The 16,992-nt window shown below is 45.2% G+C and overlaps 1 protein-coding gene across 14 annotated transcripts in view; it reads left to right on the plus strand.

Annotated features, from left to right (window-relative positions):
• The window catches only part of MAPKAP1 (MAPK associated protein 1), a 216,611-nt gene that overhangs the window by 196,482 nt on the left and 3,137 nt on the right, over positions 1-16,992 (plus strand). For all 14 annotated transcript variants that reach the window (XM_074331014.2, XM_019728586.3, XM_019728585.3 and 11 more), the window contains one exon: positions 14,592-14,689. In XM_074331014.2, the coding sequence (XP_074187115.1) occupies positions 14,592-14,689 (98 nt within the window). The remainder of the gene's footprint in view (positions 1-14,591; positions 14,690-16,992) is intronic.

The raw sequence follows: 16,992 nt of genomic DNA on the forward strand, positions 1-16,992 counted from the left end.
AATTCCAACACTGAAACAAAAGCAAGGGACCTTTCTATGAAACTAGCACCCAGCAGAGACTCTCAGCTAGATTTAAATAAAGTACCAGACTCACCCATGCCAGGTCTGGTTTTATCATAAGAAGGTTGTACAGGTTTAGTCTTTAAAGGAAGCAGCCTATCATTAAGAAATCAGATTTAAACCTTAATAAAGTAGCTGTCGTCTTTATAGCTGAAAAGAGCTCTGTATCTCAATTAAGTGTAGATAATATAAAATCTTAAGGAAGCAACATAATAGAGATAACCTAATTACACTCTCTTGCAATAGTATAATTTAAAGGAAATCTGATTCTGTTGATGCTGGTTATGTTGGTGGGGGATTGTTTGTTTGGTTTTTTGTTTCTCCCAAAACAGTGTTTGGATGCAGGGTAGGAACCCTGGGACTGTGAGTACACCACAGCTGCAGGGGGTCGTTAAGTCGACCTCATGAACAGAACCTGCTGGATATTTGCGATGAGTTTCCCCGTGAAGGTTGTGAGTTAAATGAGCTGGGCTTATTGGTGACCTCCCGCCTAAATGGATCTTTCTTTTCATAAGTACTTGACAAGATCTGCAAAGTAGTGTATTTAATTTACTAATTAAATTAAAGCTCCTGAATAATGATTTGTCCACATTGATTTAGCTTAAATAGAAAAGATCAGCATTGTTGTGATCTTCGGGAACCTTAATGGCCAAGCCAGTTAGACACAAAGGCCTCTTGTGTGTTACAGGTCAGAAGCACATAGGTGAGCCAGTGCGGTGATTGAACTGCCTGCACTGCACCCTGCAGTTGCAAATTCCCTTTGCCTGCCTGGTCCATTGTTGCACTGGGGCTTAAGAGAATGTTAACGCGGTAATAGGCACAGGGCCTTCCCCATTACACGTCTCGCTATCGAGCGGTTCTGCATGACTAGTTAAAGAAGATGGCAAGAAGATTAATGAAAGCAAGGCTAATACAGAAGGGGGTACTTTTGCAAGACTTCTACCGAGGAGATATTAGAGCTGAACCAGAGCTTGGCTTTTTCTTTATCCTGTGACCTTTGAACCTGCCTTACTGTTGAGAGCTGCCAGAGAAGTCGACATTTTGATTGATGTTGGTACACGAGTCAGTCTTTCCCATTGAATTCCACATCTGCACGAAAATAGCTTTTCCAGCAGAATTCATACTGGCTAGAAGTGATAGCCAAATTGATGGCTGAAATGCTTTTATGTAGTTTTCATTTAAACCTAAAGATATTTGATGGTTTAATTCAGTATCCAGTTTTCATAGATTATGAGCATTCATTTATATGTCTTTAATGGGTTCATCAACTCATAGCGAAAAACCAGTATTAAAAGTGTTCAGAGGTTTGCAAACAGCTCCAAGGAGGCTTTATGGGGGAGTAAAAGCAGTCATCAAACAAACCCTTCACCATCTTTAAAAAAGAAAAATCAGGCTGACGGCCCAGGCAAACTGACTTTGAGGTTTTTGTAAATAAAGCAAAGCATCTGTTTTTGGAAAGCTATATAGATGGGGAAGTCTGAAATCTCCCTTTGCACCCCACCTGAGCCCCAGAGCAAAGGTTCTCTTGATCTACCCAAATGCTGGGTTCCCTGACTTTGACCTTGGGACACTAGCACTCCATCTGAAAGGGATTGCTGTGGTCTGCTTGTAGCCCTGTGCAGACACGAACCTCTTCATGTGTTCTCACTAATTCTGTTACCTTGCTCGTGGAGCTGCAGGCCTCTCGTGTGCGTGTGTGTGTGTCTGTCTGTCTGTCTGTCTGTCTGTCTGAATATGCCTGTGTGTGCATCTCCACCCCCTCTCCCAACAAAGGGTGGCAGAAAGACTCAGGTTTTGTTACTAAAATTGACTTGGGTACACCCCAGCCCATTCATTGAATCTCCTGACCAGCCGATTGCTTGCCTCCCTATTTGACAAGCGTGGTTCTAGCAGAGAAGACACACACTCACAGGCACACTGATGTGACAGGTATCCCAGGTCCTAAAGGAGGAGTTACCCAGGAATTTTGCCATGTTCTTTAAATGCTCATGAGAAAATGTGAAAGGCAAATGAGGGTGACGTTAGCTACCACCAGACGAAAGAGCTACACCCAAGGGGGGCGGGCGCGTGTCCACGGCCCTGTCGCTGTACCGTAAGCCCCGTACAGTAAGGCACGTGCATCTATACTCACATGGACCTGTAGCCCAGAAGGGTGATAGCCCATCCTCAGGTTCTATCGATTTCCAGGAGGTCCAGGCACTTCTCACATTCGGTGGGCAAGCTGTGTTGTGTTTTTGTTCTCTGACAAGGACTTATTTCATAAGTTCCAGATCAAATACGGTAAGTACTGCTCGATTACAGAACACAACGGACTCGCACATATTAAATGCCCCAGTTATTGAATTGCCTTTTCATAAGAGTACTCTGGAGCACAATCAGGAGCAGGCAGTGCCTCATCCTTTTAACAGATATGTTTCCTAGCCCTATTAAAAGGGGTCTTCATCTATCCTGTCAAAGGGAGTCTGCTGGGGTTTTTTAGTTTAATTACACTATCCAATTAAAACTCCTTGCTGCATTTGGCGCGCCTCTCCTTGGGCCTGAGTGGATATGACATTTACAAGGCTCGCCTTTCAAGCAGACAATCGTGTGATTGATGAGGTGCACGTTCAGTGAAGGAGGCGAGTGCCTGTGGAAGTGCTGCTTAGTGCATTTTGATTTATTTATCATCTTCCAAAACAAGGGAGCTGCCGGGAGATGGGTTTAGGCAACCAGGGGACCACCTCAATTTTTCCAAGTGTATGGGAGGGAAAGACCTGGACTGTGCCACAGAATAAAGGCGGGCCGGCTTGCATCCTCTAACGCCAGGCTGCATTCTTAAGTTTTCTCACTCACTTTGCTTTCCAGTAACCTCGCGCCGCAGTCTGCTGTTAAATGGACCATCTCTGTGTTTCAGGGAACATTTCTCTGGGGATGGATCACATTGGCCAGACCCCTGAGATCTTAGCCTGTGGGAGCCAGCCCACCGTGTGTCCCATTGACTGACCCTGGTCATTAACTGACATCTGACATTTGCGCTAGACATGCCTTCTTACGCTCCCAGTTGCATCCTCCAAAAACCCGGCAGCTAGCTTCTGTCCAGGGGCTACAGTCAGGGCCCAGTGAATGACTAACTCTGCCTGGGCATGTTGAGCATGTAACAGTTGCTGCTGGACTTTGGAATCAGCCAAGAGCAAGCGAAGCTCTTCAACAAAGAGGCATGGAAGCACAGTGGAGAACTTCTCCGGGTTACAGTGAAGGGGCAAAGGCAGCATCTCGTTCATAACCCACTATTGCTGTTTACCCTGAGCATGTGATAGATGGAACCAGCGTTCTTGTCTCTGTTCCTGGCAAAGAGGTGGCACAGTACAGTGTGTGGGCTCTGGAAGGGTCAACCCTCTCTGAATTCAGGAGGCAGGAGACTCCTCTCTGAGCCCCAGACAGACGATAAGAACAACTCACCTCCCGTGTTCATTATCAGGTACTACAGTTGCTCATAGGGACTGCTGGGGGCATGTTTGCTAACTGCATAAATACAAATACGTAAGAATGTCTGTGCTTGTGATCAGAATCGGCTGGTGGGTTTTCTTACATTCTCAGTAAGCTTCCTTCGTTTTTCCGAAGGATTTATTCATAAACAAGAAAGAATTTACTTGTGTTGATTGGAATATTGATATTTGTTAGAGTAGAAAACATTTTGGGGTTATCAACCTTTTTTCCTCCTGGGAGAAGCATTCTCTTTGCTATTAAGTTTTCCCTTCATTGATGACTTGGGCCTATGGGTCCGTGATAACAAAACAGTTAACTAGATATAATGGGAAATTTGCATACATTTGCGTTTTCCTGGATTTTGATTACCATTTCCTCCAATTCCTACTTTCTTGATTTTAACATCGGAAGAGATCCTCATTGAGAAGAGGGTAAGGGCAGGGACTGTTCCCTACTGAAGAGCTCCGTGTGAAAGATTTCTCAGATGGATAAATGATGGGAAAAATCTGTTTCCCTTGCCTCCTGCCAAGCTCCAAATTGTGTTTTCATAATAAATAAATGGAGTGCTTAGATTTTAAGTTATTCTTATAGACATGGAAAAAGGAAGCCATTCTTTACATTAAAATCAAAATGTGTATTGCTTACAAGACTCCCATTGGCAACTTCCAGGACAGGGTAACTGCTAACAGATTAGGCCTTCTATCATAAATGACTGGAAAATTGCACAAAATGTACGAAACTGTTTCTAGACACTGGAAAACAGGCAGTACAGGACTATGAGCCCTGAGAGAAGGGAAACAAATGAGGTGAGACTTACTATCACTTCAGCTTTCTTCCAGGGATTCCTAAGGAGAGTATAGCAGTGTCAGTGAGCTGGGAGACAGATGTCAGAGTGGGGGTGGCTGGAGCACCTGAAATTTGCAAAATAAAGTGTGGAGAGCAGGGAGCTACACTGAGCAAGAGCCCTAGAAAGAGGCCCTTGAATCTTTTGCTGTATATTAAGCTGTGCCATACCTGCAGTGAGACCTCACCAGGCTGGTCAAAGAACAACTATAAAGTTGCTATAAAGTTGAGTTCTGGCCAAAGGGGAGCGTCCAGGGCATTTAGCAGTGACTCCAGAAAGGCCACATCTTAGGAGTGAGCTACACTAGCCCTATACTAGAGACTGTGCTAATCTTTGTCTGATAAACCTTTAAAAGGAGACTTGATCAAACTGTTCCAGAAGTAAATTAACTGCCTGTCAGAACAAAGCCCAGTATTTTTTTAAAACATTTCTTTTTTTAAATTATATTGGGGAACAGTGTGTTTCTCCAGGGTCCATCAGCTCCAAGTAGTTGTCCTTCAATCTAGTTGTGGAGGGTGCAGCTCAGCTCCAAGTCCAGTTGCCGTTTTCAATCTTAGTTGCAGGGGGCACAGCCCACCATCCCATGCAGGGATTGAACTAGCAACCTTGTTATTGAGAGCTCGCGCTCTGACCAACTGAGCCATCTGGCCGCCCTTCCAGAAGCTCAGCGGCAGCTCGTTGTCTTCAATCTAGTTGTGAAGGGCACAGCTCACTGGCCCATGTGGGAATCGATCCGGCAACCCTGTTGCTCAGAGCTCGCACTGTAACCAACTGAGCGATCCGGCCGCCCCAGCCCAGTACTTTTTAAAGGATGACACCAAAACACACCCCATAGTGTAATGTGTATAGTGGCCAGCAGTCAAAAGTTACTACACATGCAAAGAAGCAGGAAAACGTGTCCTATAAGCAGGAGAAAAATCAGTCAATAGAAATAGCCAGAAATGGCAGGGATGATAGAATTAGCAGATACATATAGTAAGTCTTCAATGAACGTCATCAGTAGGTTCTTGAAACTGCAACTTTAAGCAAAAGGACATACAACAAAACCAGTTGCACCATAGGCTAATTGATATAAACAAGCATTAAGTTCCTACAGCATATTTCTGGTCACAGAAACATCACCAAACTTCTAAATAAAGACCCAAAATACTTCTAATATTAAACATTGAAATAAATGTGAACTATACATATATTTAAGAAAGATTAATAAAAACAAGAGAATTATTTTCCAGCCCACTTATTCCAGTTCAAGGTCACAGATGGCCGGAGCCTATCTTGGCAGCTCAAGGTGCAAGACTGAAACCAACCCTAGACAGGACACCATTCCATTGCAGGGCACACTCACCCCCACACTCAGACTGAGACAATTTAGACATGCCAGTTAGCCTAACGTGCACATCTTTCAGATGTGGGAGGAAAGCAGAGGACCTGGAGAAAACCCATGTAGGCATGGGGAGAATGTACAAACTCCACACAGTGGCCCTGCCTGGGAATCAGGTTTTTTTGCTCATTAATTTTAATGAAACGATGTTGAACAAAATGGCCTTATTCGATGACCTCCTATACTTCAAAACAGCTGTTATAAAATATGTTCAACAATTTAAAGGAAAACAAGAACTCAAAAAGAAGAAAAATGGAAACTATTATAAAGCAACCAAATGCAAGTTCTAGAGCTAGGTAATACAATACCCGAATCAAACAATTCACTGATGGTGGCAGATTAGGAATATTAGTTTAAAAGGTCAGGGTGATACCTATTTTCACATAACAAATTGCCCCAAAACTAGGTGGCTTAAAACAATAATATTTACTATCTCACAGTTTTGTGATCAGGAATTCAACACAGCTTGTTCACAAGACGAGCTGTCAGCCAGGGCCGCAGTCATCTCCAAGTTAAATCAGGGCTGAATCTGCTTCCAAGCTCACGGAGTGGTTGCTGGCAGTGTCCATTTCTTTGTGAACACCTTAGTCCTGTGTCACATGGGCCCTTCTATAGGGACGCTCATAAGGTGGCTTTACCAGTGTAACCAAGAGCAAGAGAGTAGTAGCAAGGAATAAGTCACAATCATTTGTAATCTAGTCTCAGAAGTGACATCCCAACACTTTTGCTGTATTTTATTCATCAGAAGTAAGTCACTAGATCTAGCCCACAAACAAGATTACACAAGGGAGTGAAAAGCAAGACGCAAGATCATTGGGAGTCACTTCAGAATCTGTGAACTTTAAGACAGGACAATAGAAAGTATTCTAAGACAGGACAATAGAAAGTATTCAGACTGAAGCACTGAGAGGAAGAATGGATAAAAAGAACACAGGCTGTAGAATATCAGGTGTTCTAACATGTATGTAATTGGAGTCTCAGGGATGGAGGAGAAAACTTTCCCAGATTTGATTAAAAATATCAACCCACTAATCTTGGAAGTTCAGTGAAGGCCAAATAGGATAAATACAGAGAAAACCACATCAAGCCACATTATAATCAGATTGCTGAAAACCAGCGATAAAAAGAAAAATCTTAAAAGCAGCCAGAGAAACCAAGATAAGAATGATTGCTGACTTCTCATCAGAAATAATGCAATCCAGAAGACAATGGAGTGACATCTCTAAAGTGCTAAAAGAAAATCTGTCAACCTAGAATTCTATGTTCAGTGAAAACATTCTTCAGAAATGAAGGTGAAATAAAGGCATTTTCAGACATTCAAAAAATGAAAGAATTTGTTGCCATTAAACCTTTACTATAAGAAATGTTAAAGGCTGGAGGGGAAAGAAATACCAGACAGAAACCTAGATCTACACAAAGAAAGCAAGAGCACTCAAAATGTCCCCATTAGCAACTGTATGGAAGAACCAAGAAAAAGGAAATAACAGTTTAGCAGGGGTTGCCAAACTGGCCGATGGGCTCGATCCAACCCCCCACCTGTTTTTGTAAGGCCTGTGAGCTAAGAACGGTTTTTACAGGTGAATATTTGCAACTGATTTGATGATACGGAACACTAATTTTGAATTCCATTAAGCGAAATGTCCCCCCTGTAAAAAAAAAAAAAATACATTTGATTATTAACATTTTAAATTTTGTCAAAATAATGGAATTTTCCTCTCCATAGTTATATAAGTATCTACAAAATATCTTTAGTTTTGCCTCTTGGCCTGCAAAGCCTAAAATATTTACTGTCTGGCCCTTTACAGGAAAAGTTTGCTTGTCTTACTTAGCAAAGGCAGGTAAAAGATAAAGGGAACCTGCCTTGGGCAGGCAGGGTCCCAAGTGCTTTATGTGCACTGCTTAATCCTTGCAACAACTCCGTGAGGTAGATATTATTCCCATTTTATAAATGAGGAAACGGGGGCTCAAAGAAGTTATATAACTTATCCAAAGTTATATATAAATGATAATAAAACCACTGGCACTTAAACTTCCGTGCTTTTTTTTTTTTTTTTTTTTTTGGATGGGAGAATATCCTATCCCTGACTCAGAGTCAGTGAAGTCGTTCTTTTTTTTTTTTTTTTTACAAATTTTCAACCATCCTTGGTTATCTGGTTTCTCTTACTAAAGGATATTAAATGCAGAAAATTAGAAGACGGGAGGAAGAAGGACAACTTAATAAAGACAGTGGGAAGTGAAAACTGACAAGAGTTGACCAAAAATGAAACAAAAGAAAAACTATTAAAAAGCAATCTAAGAGCTCAGGGAGCACAGCAGTGTGGCAGTATGCAACTGTTGTGTGGCAAGACATGGAGCATTTTGCAACCCTGAGGAAATCATGATAAGCCATAAGCATTTCTACTGCCTATGGGAGTAGAATACTTGCCTCAAGGAAAAAGCACTTGTCTAATCGTCTGAGTTGCAAGCTGAACTAGCCATTTACTTCATGGAACACCATTTCTACTTGAAAGAACTGACAAATTATGGTTATTCAAATTTTGAGTATTTAGCAGACATTTTCTCGAAAATGATCCTGTTAATTCGAGGAAAACAAGTGACAGCATTTGATGCCAGTGATGAAATTCAAGCTTTCAGGTAACAATTAGAATTTGGGGAAACTTGTATCCAGCACTTTGAGCTAGGCTTCTCATCGCCTAAAGACTTTTCTGATGAGATCATTGATGATGTTACAAAATCATGCAAGCATAAAAGATTCATTCAAACTGCAAGACAGATCGATGGATTTTAATGTAACAGAATACAGCAAGTTTATTAATGTGGTTTTAGATTCCACATTACAACTGATCTTTAAGAAGCTACCATTTATCAAGTTTGGTCTGGCAGCAAAGAATATTTGCAAAGAAGAGTATTAAAATACCTCCCTTTTCCAAAAACTTATCTCTGAGAGGCTGACTTTTCTTCATACGCTTCCGTCAAAACAATATATCACAACAGATCAAATGGAGAAGCAGATAGGGTAATCTAGCTGTTTTCTGTTAAGTCAAATATTAAAGAGATTTCAAAAATATAAAATATTGCCACTCTTCTCATTAAACTTTGGGGAAATATAAAGCTTTTACCATTAAAAAATACATTGTCATGTTAACTTGCAATAGGTTTATTGTTATCTTAGTAAATTAATAAATGTTTTTAAAACTTCTAAGTTTTAATTTCTGATACAGTAAATATTGATACAATCTGCTTAAACAAAAGCTTTGTGGGCTCCTCAGTAATGCTTAAGAGTGTAAAAGGATTCTGAGACTAAAAAGTTTGAGAACTGCTGATCTAGAGACTCAGTCATCTTAAGAAGCTTGGACTTTATTCTGAGGACAAAAGGAGTTTTACGTAGGGGAGTGACATGGCCAGATGTGTGTTATAAAAGGATATTCCTGCGGGTAGATGTTTGGATCTGAAGAAGACATGATCAAAAGTAGGAAAACCACAGAGGAGGCTGGGTTAGGGGTGAGGGCTGTGTGGTCACAGGATGGAAAGGGGTGGAAGACGAGTGTGTGAAGACTATGTAGGAGGCCAGATGCCTGGAACTTGCCGTGGTGAGGAGTGAGGCCTCCAGCTGAGCTAACTGCTTTGGGTTTAACGGGAACTGTTGACATGATTTCTGTGGGCAGCCGTGCTCACTGGTTGGCTCTAAAACGGGAAAGGTCTGGGCCCGATATCTGCTTCCAGATCATCAGCATATGAATAATTAAAATCTAAGGGGCAAACCTGACAGGAGAAATGTAGGATTAGAGGAGATGAGGGTCAAGGATAGGACACTGGCAAAGACCACCATTTAGGGGACAAATGATGAACAAGGAGGTCACAAAGGAAACACAGGGAACAGATTGACTGGAGAAGTCTACTGAAGGAGCAGGTCACTGTGGATCCATGGGAACCCAGGGAAGAGAATGCTGCAGGGAGAAGTCTCAGCTGCAGCCAAGAAGTGAATAAAAGCCGAGAAGTAGCTACTGGATCTCAGCATAGAGGTCGTAGTGACCTTAGCAGGAGTGCTTACAATAAGAGGAAGGAGGGAAATCACATTGCCATGGGGTTTTTATAATCAGATCCTTAATTATGTTTGTAGGACAGAGCCAAAAAGGAGAGAGTTTGAAAGATGCAGGCAGAAGTGGAAGTGAGTCAGACTCAGCCCCCGCTCCTGAGATGGAAGCCCAGGGCCTCTGCCACTCGGGTGGGTGCTTGGGAAGAAGCACCAGACTATTTAGTTGAATTACATTGAGCTGAAGCTCTTGTAGGCAGCTGGGAACTGCTGCTTACAGTGGAGACCAGACCTGGAGGGGGTTTTCAGCCCAGAGACCAGAGAATCCCAGCCCAGCCTTTCCCTTGGGGTCTACAGAAAGGTATGGCTTCACGGAAAAGAATGTAAGAAATCCTGTAAGGGCTTTCCACCATCTTGCAGGCCAAGGGGACCAGAAAAGGTCAGAACCCTGGAAACCTAGTTTTTAAAAGTATCCTGCCCTGATACAAAGGAATTGAGTGAGAGTGCAAATACTCACGGATGTTCTTCATAGCCTTATCTATAATGCAACGCTGGCAGTTTGCATTTAGTCCTGCAGCACTGTGAAAGCAAGTCTGCTCAAAGATGGCCCTATTAAAAACAAAATCTTCAAAATAATGAGGATTTTATCTTCAAATACCAGTTCCATCACAACTGTAAGAATGATCACCACCCCCCATTGAGACCCTGCCCTGTCCAAGCACGATGTGAGACGGACTCCTGACCGATGCTGCCTCTGCCTGTGCAGCTGGGCAGACCCGCCTCCCAGAGGGCCGTCCCTTGCCCGGGGCCACTGCTAGGACACGGCCGAGCTGGGCCTTCATCCTCCCTCTGACTCCAGGACCCGTGCTTTTCCCCTCTGCATCCTAGCAGGCTTTTCTCATGGCTTAATTCCCAAATAGGATTTAACAATCCAAGCAAAATAATTTGAACTAATTGGAATATTAGACTTTGCATCTTTTAAATCATACTGATATTTAAGCTTTTCTCCGCTGACATATTTACAAAGACGGTTTGCCCCTGTGGCTCACCCCCTCCCCAAGAAAACTGCTGGTGTCCTTTGAATTTTCCAGAGTAAGCTGCCCAACTCTGATTCCCTCTGATACCCCAGGACAGCTGCCCCATAAGCTGTAGTCAAGGAGATCACCCGGCCCCTCTTCCTCCCTTACCTGAGGTGAGTTGAGGTGCTTGAGGCCGATAAAGTGTTGGATAACAGACCTTTCTTATTCTGTGTTCTTAACTCTGTTCAGTCAGTGTTGAAATGCCAGTGATGCCTTCTTCCCAGACACCTCTGGTGGAAATTTACCATGTAGCATAAACGATAGATTCTTTTCCAGCAAGAGGTCAATTAACATATTACACTTTAATATATAGGTTTTGGACAGGGTGAAACTATGCAAGTGTGAATTCTGCTTAACTATAATTTTGTTGTAAAAGAATCCCCAAGTACTACCAATGTTCCTTTCTGTTTAGTTCTCAAGTCAGTCCCTTTCTCAGTATCCTTTTTGCCCCCGTTCAGCTCAAAACCGAATACTCTCTACCTAGGTGACTATGGCCCTGGTCTCCCTGCCACAAGGCCCTGGGGAATCAGGGCGAACACCCAAAAGCACAATTTGACCACTTACTTCACTGCCCAGCTTACAACCCACCAGTGGCTCCCTGAGCTGGTGAATCTGGCATTCCCAGCCCTTTGGTCCTGCCCTGTGTCACCTCCTGGCCACCCCCTGTCCATGATCTGCCTGCTCAGCAATCCCCGGGAGCTGCCTCTCCCCGCCTCTGCATTTGTCTACTCTATGCTGACCCTGCTGCATCCTTCTCCACGCCCTACCTTTACCCAGCAGATGACCCTTCCCGCACCAGGCTAGCCACCTCTGCCCGGGTCTCCACAGCAGCTCCCTGGCACTAGCCCGTGACCCTGGCAGGACCTGAACTGAGCAAAACTGCCCTTACGGCCACCGAGCAAAACGGGTCCCTAGAGTGAGTGACCTGTGTCTCACAGCTCCGGCGTGGGGGAAGACACAGCTGCTGATGTCACCCTGCACTTATGCACTAGAGCTCTCCCTCGAAATTCCTCCCACAGAGCAAGAGGGGCTGTCTGCTGTGGCTGTCCCAGCACTTTATCCCGATTATTAATGGCCGTGGCTCTGTAACAGCCACAAAAGGGCTGCTTTGTTCAAATAGAGGTACTCCAGGTAACGTTCTCTGTGTTCTCACATTGTCAGTGATGTGGATGCTTTCACTGGAAAGGACAAACAGGTCAGGCTTCAGAGGGACGGTGAGGGGTGGGACTCTTCGTTCCTATCCACTTCCTCGGCATCTCTGGAATGAGCACTGGGGACAGGCAAGGGACCCACGCAGCCCCTTGCACAGGAAAATACAGAAGGGGGTGTGGTTGTGGTCACCTGGCCCACATGCGGCCTTTCAGGAGACTTGGGATGATTTCTCTGTTTTTCATGACTCGTGCAGACGGACCGCAGGCCTCCCCTCTGAGCCCACAGTTGACACACTCCAAGGAGAGTGCCGAGGCTTCCTTCCAGAGGCTCCCAGACCCGCGTGAACGGCATAGCCCATATGCCGTGTACAGATTTGGCTCTACCGAAAGCGTGCAGGAAGGGTTTCTAATGGTGTCTCGGTTGTTCAGGCGAAACATGCTCTAGCATCTTGAGGTTTTGTTTTGTCAGTGACGAGCGGGAGCAGGTGGTGTAGACAGTCCATGAGATCGCTTATCAAAGTGGTCAGTGAACCCCGAAGCTTCAGGTCTCCGGGCCTCCCTAAGACCTTCTGGTCCCTTTTAGCCCCAGGCCCTGGAGTCTGTGTCTGTCATGGCCAGGTGTCAGCCCTGAGGCCTCCTGGAGGGGGTGTCTCTGTTTGTCCTTCACAGCGCCGTGACCTTCATAGATTGCTCTGCTTGCTCACAGCATGGCCAACAATATATCCGCATTGTTCTTCCGCACAGTGATGTCACCAGGACTCTGTTCTAAGATGGATCCTGTGAAAATGAAGGAACACACGCGCGGACATACGTACACGTACATCTGTTGGTGCGAGATGCACTTTCTTATCAGAAACAAGTAATTGATGTGTGAACGAATGATTAGCTTCCAGCTAAGAATTCTGACATTTTAGTACCACAATTTAGAATCAGGCTAAATTTGTCAAGTGACTGAAAGTGAGGCTTTTTTCAGAAATTATTAGCTAATTTTTTCAATATAGAATTTATAGTCACAATTACTATATCATAATGATATTTCCAGGATAAAATACCAGCAGCTCAACTTTCCTGGCCACAAATGTACAACATATATCAGTTTATTTTTGGAGATCTGAAGAATTAGCTCCTGTAAATAAAGTCCCCAAGAAGATTTCTCCGGGAAGGAGGTGAACTTACAGTAATATGGGTGATATATTATTAATTAATAACTATGACCAGCCACTGCTTCAATTAAAAGGACAACGGATGAGAAGGCCTATTAGAAAGGACATGTTGAATTTTAATCTTATAAGCAGCGAGGTCTGCAGAGCAGGCGAAGCAAGGTTAGTTGCTATGTGCAGGAGGCCTGTGTGTTCGGGATGTCACCAGCTCCTCCTTTGGGAACATTTGCTGGGCACTGACTGTGTGCCTCTCAGTAGCAGTGCTCCTTCAGTTGCCAGTAACGGAAAACAACTCGAAACTAGACTAAGGAGGAAGAGGGCTTTCTCCTTAAGCATCGGGGCCACAGGGGTCTCCCAGCACCCAGAGACGGCACGGCATGTCCGATGGGACAGGGACAGCTTCACGTTGGACTGCGACAGGCTGGCACATTGGACGTCTGTTTAGAGGAGGGAATCTAATGGGCATATAAGGCCCAAGGACAGGTACAGGGAATACAGTCATGGCTGCAGGTGACATGAGGTCACACAAGGAGGGTCCCTAGAAGTGTAGACTTGCCCAAGGAGATGTCGCTGAGCTGAGTCACCCAGGATCGGCAGGTCTTTTCCAGACAGGTCAGTGAGGGAGGACATCCCAGGCCTGAGCGGGTGGAGGTGTCAGTGCCGTGGGCCGGCCTGTGGCACGAGAGGGCAGTGAGAGCGATGAAGCCAGACCAGGAAGCAGTCTCAGAAATAGCAGCTTACTCTAAATGGTGGCAGGAAATGGGTGTGAAAGAATTTAGATCTAGGAGAGTTTTGTGTGTTCAGAGGATCTGACCCCCTGAGGTCAGTCTGCTTTGTGAAGTGCCAGCTTTCCACAGTAGTCTTTAGGGCACCCCCCACCTCCCCTTCCATCCATCCTTCCAGGGTAGAAATGACCAGGGGACTTGGGAGCAGCTTCCACGCGGGGTCACAAGCCCAGGACACCCCCTCCAGCAGGAGCCAGGGCCGTGGAAAGACTCGTAATAGCATCACTGTCGGCCTTTCTCCTTCCTGTTGCTCGTTTGTTTGACTGACTTTAAGAACAGTTATTTTTAGAGTAATAATTTGGAGTTAATTGGCCTTCTACTTAAAAAATACCACCTTTTCCATGTAATTATTGTGTAGAAGCGTTCTGTAAAGCCTTCCACATGTAGCATTGCCCTGAACACACTCCAGAGTGGAATGGGATGTCACCAGCCATTTGATTTTTTTTTCTTTTTTACTGTCCATTTTCTCCCTGGCCTGTGATAAAAAATGAACCATACCGGTAAAGAGTTCCTTGCCACACAGCCTCCACTTGGCTCCCACTTGAATCGGAAGGATAAAAAGAGAAGAAACAGGCCCTCCCCGTAAGTAACCCGCCAGAATCCCCTCAGTACTGCGTTTTCTTCTCTCTCCAGGTCACGCAATATTTAAGCTCACGTATCTAAGCAATCACGACTATAAACACCTCTACTTTGAATCTGACGCTGCTACCGTCAATGAAATCGTGCTTAAGGTGAGTGTTCCTTCTCGGCCCAGGCGTGTGCAGGGCTGGCCTCTGTTCAGCCGGTTCTCACACCTGGCAGCAGCCCCTCCTCCTCCCAGCTGGACAAGGCTCTCGTGCCCAGTTTTGCAGAAAAGGACCCCAGCTGGTGAGCCCCCAGAGCCATACCACCGGGCATCTGCTCTACACCCGCTTCAGCTTCCTCCCAGCCCCCCAGTAATCCTGATTCTTCATGTATTTATTTTTCCTTTGTATGCACCATTTCTTTCCTTCCATCTATTGTCAGGCGCCCCTTGAGGCTCATGGAACAGACTCTGAGGAAATCACTGTTACTGTTTGAAGACACCTTCGTGTACTCAAGATAATTTTAGCAACCCGTTCTAAACACACCCCGCTTTATGCTAGAATTGTATGTTAGCATTTCTCAACAATGCTCAGAGCACTTTCGTGTGCCAGGCCAGTACGTGAGCTACTGCAGTGACAGACCCAGTCCCTGCCCTCAGAGAGCTTTTCCTGTGTCAGACGAGACAGACATAAGCATTAAAATCACAAGCAGCCTGTGAAGGGGCAGAGGCAGGAGCTGGGCTCAACGTGGCTGGGAAGCCGCACCAGGCCTGTGTGGCTGGAGCAGAGTGAGGTTGGAGGGGCCGGGCCCCACGGAACCTGGCAAAGCGGAGCTGGGCTGAGGAAAGCTCCCCCGGGGTCTTGTTGGTTTAGGGGGCCCTGGGTAGGCCCGACACTGTGCCTTTCAGGGTGCTGCCAGGCAGTACCCAGTCCACTGTCTGTGCACCACACGCTCAGTAGCCCTGGATTGGTGGTTCTCAGAGTCGTCCAAACTGAGATCCTTTCTTGAAACCGAGTCTTATGTAGATTGATCAGATAGAAAAAACAGAGCTGCTTTGGCAGAGCGGGGCTTAGAGTCAGAGGGGGCTCTGAGTTGTGTGATGCTGGCTCATCACCTAACCTCTCAGGGCCTCAGTTTCTCTGCATCTAAAATGGTCGTGGCAGCTACACTGCCCCACCCCACACCACTGCTGCTAGAACACAAAGCAAAGGAGACATGATAACCCTGCTTAGATGGTTATTCATCCTCGTTAGGAGTGGAAGTCATCAGGTAAGAATAATAAAAGCAGCTCCGACACACTGAGGTTGCACAGTGCAGGGCCTGGGCTGAGCACGTTGCATACTGAGTCTTCACAGCTCTGCGACATACAAAATTGTTCCCGTTTCCTGGATGAAAACTGAGGCTCCAGGAAAAAAGTCAGCCAAGACCGTGATTGGCAGAACCAGAACTTGACCTCAGGTTTAGCAGGTTCCAGAATTGTACTCCTAACCACCCCCAAGAGGTCTGTCGTCTTCAGGAGTTGACTGAGAGATGTCAGCAAAATGGGATTGTTTTATAGAAAAGTTCTGAGGCAAAGTCCTCGTGGCTACAAAAGATGTTAGAAGTCCCGTAGTAGATGAGTATGAGAGGCTGAGGCTGCTGGGAGGACCATCTGGAGGCGAGACAGATGAGCGTGGTCATGTGGATGGAAGGTGGAGGGTTCATAGACCACCCTGATCAGGGCCGCCCCTCCCCCACTGGGACCAGGCTGTGGGGACAGAGTGCTTGAAACCAGCGAACGAAGAATTACTTTCCAGATCGTCACCATACAGCACAGGGAACCTGTGCAGAGTGTTCAGGGACTAGGGGAAGAAATATTCCACTACCCCGTCAGGGGCTGGGCTTTTTTTATAGCCAGCATTAAAATATTCAAGACTTGAGAAGGATTCTAGTAAAATTATAATCCTGTGTTTGACATCAAAATAATTTTCACAACAGCAGATTGATGACAGAAACACAGCTTTATGACTTCAGTATGAGACTGGAAGAGCAAGTGCAGAGAAATCATTTTACAGGACCAAATGCTCCCTCGAAGCAGATGCTTCCCTGCAAAATCCCTGAGGCCTATCGCCTCCCCTAAAATGTCTGTTTTCATAGCAAAATGTTTGTAGAAATACTGCATCATGCACGAGACTCCAGGAGAGTCACAGCGTGCCCCGGCCTGATTTACTTAGTGAGCTAACGATCGTGATCCTGATGGAAGATTAAATTTCACTTCTCCCGTCGCTGATTTTTATAGCAATTTAAATACTCAGCCTTGTCTGCCATTCCCACGGTGTCTCTATGAGCTCTGCACCCAAACCAAGTGACAGGACCCTGACCCTGTGTCTAGGAAGCTGGCAGAAACGGTTCCATCAGAGGCTCTTCAGGGTCAGCCTTAGACGCGAGTAACGCGTGTGGTGGTTTTAGAATTCAGGAGTGTCCCATAAAA

The sequence above is a fragment of the Rhinolophus sinicus genome, chromosome 16, assembly GCF_057876585.1.
Source record: "Rhinolophus sinicus isolate RSI-liver-muscle chromosome 16, RSI-T2T, whole genome shotgun sequence".
In the NCBI taxonomy this organism is placed as follows: domain Eukaryota; kingdom Metazoa; phylum Chordata; class Mammalia; order Chiroptera; family Rhinolophidae; genus Rhinolophus; species Rhinolophus sinicus.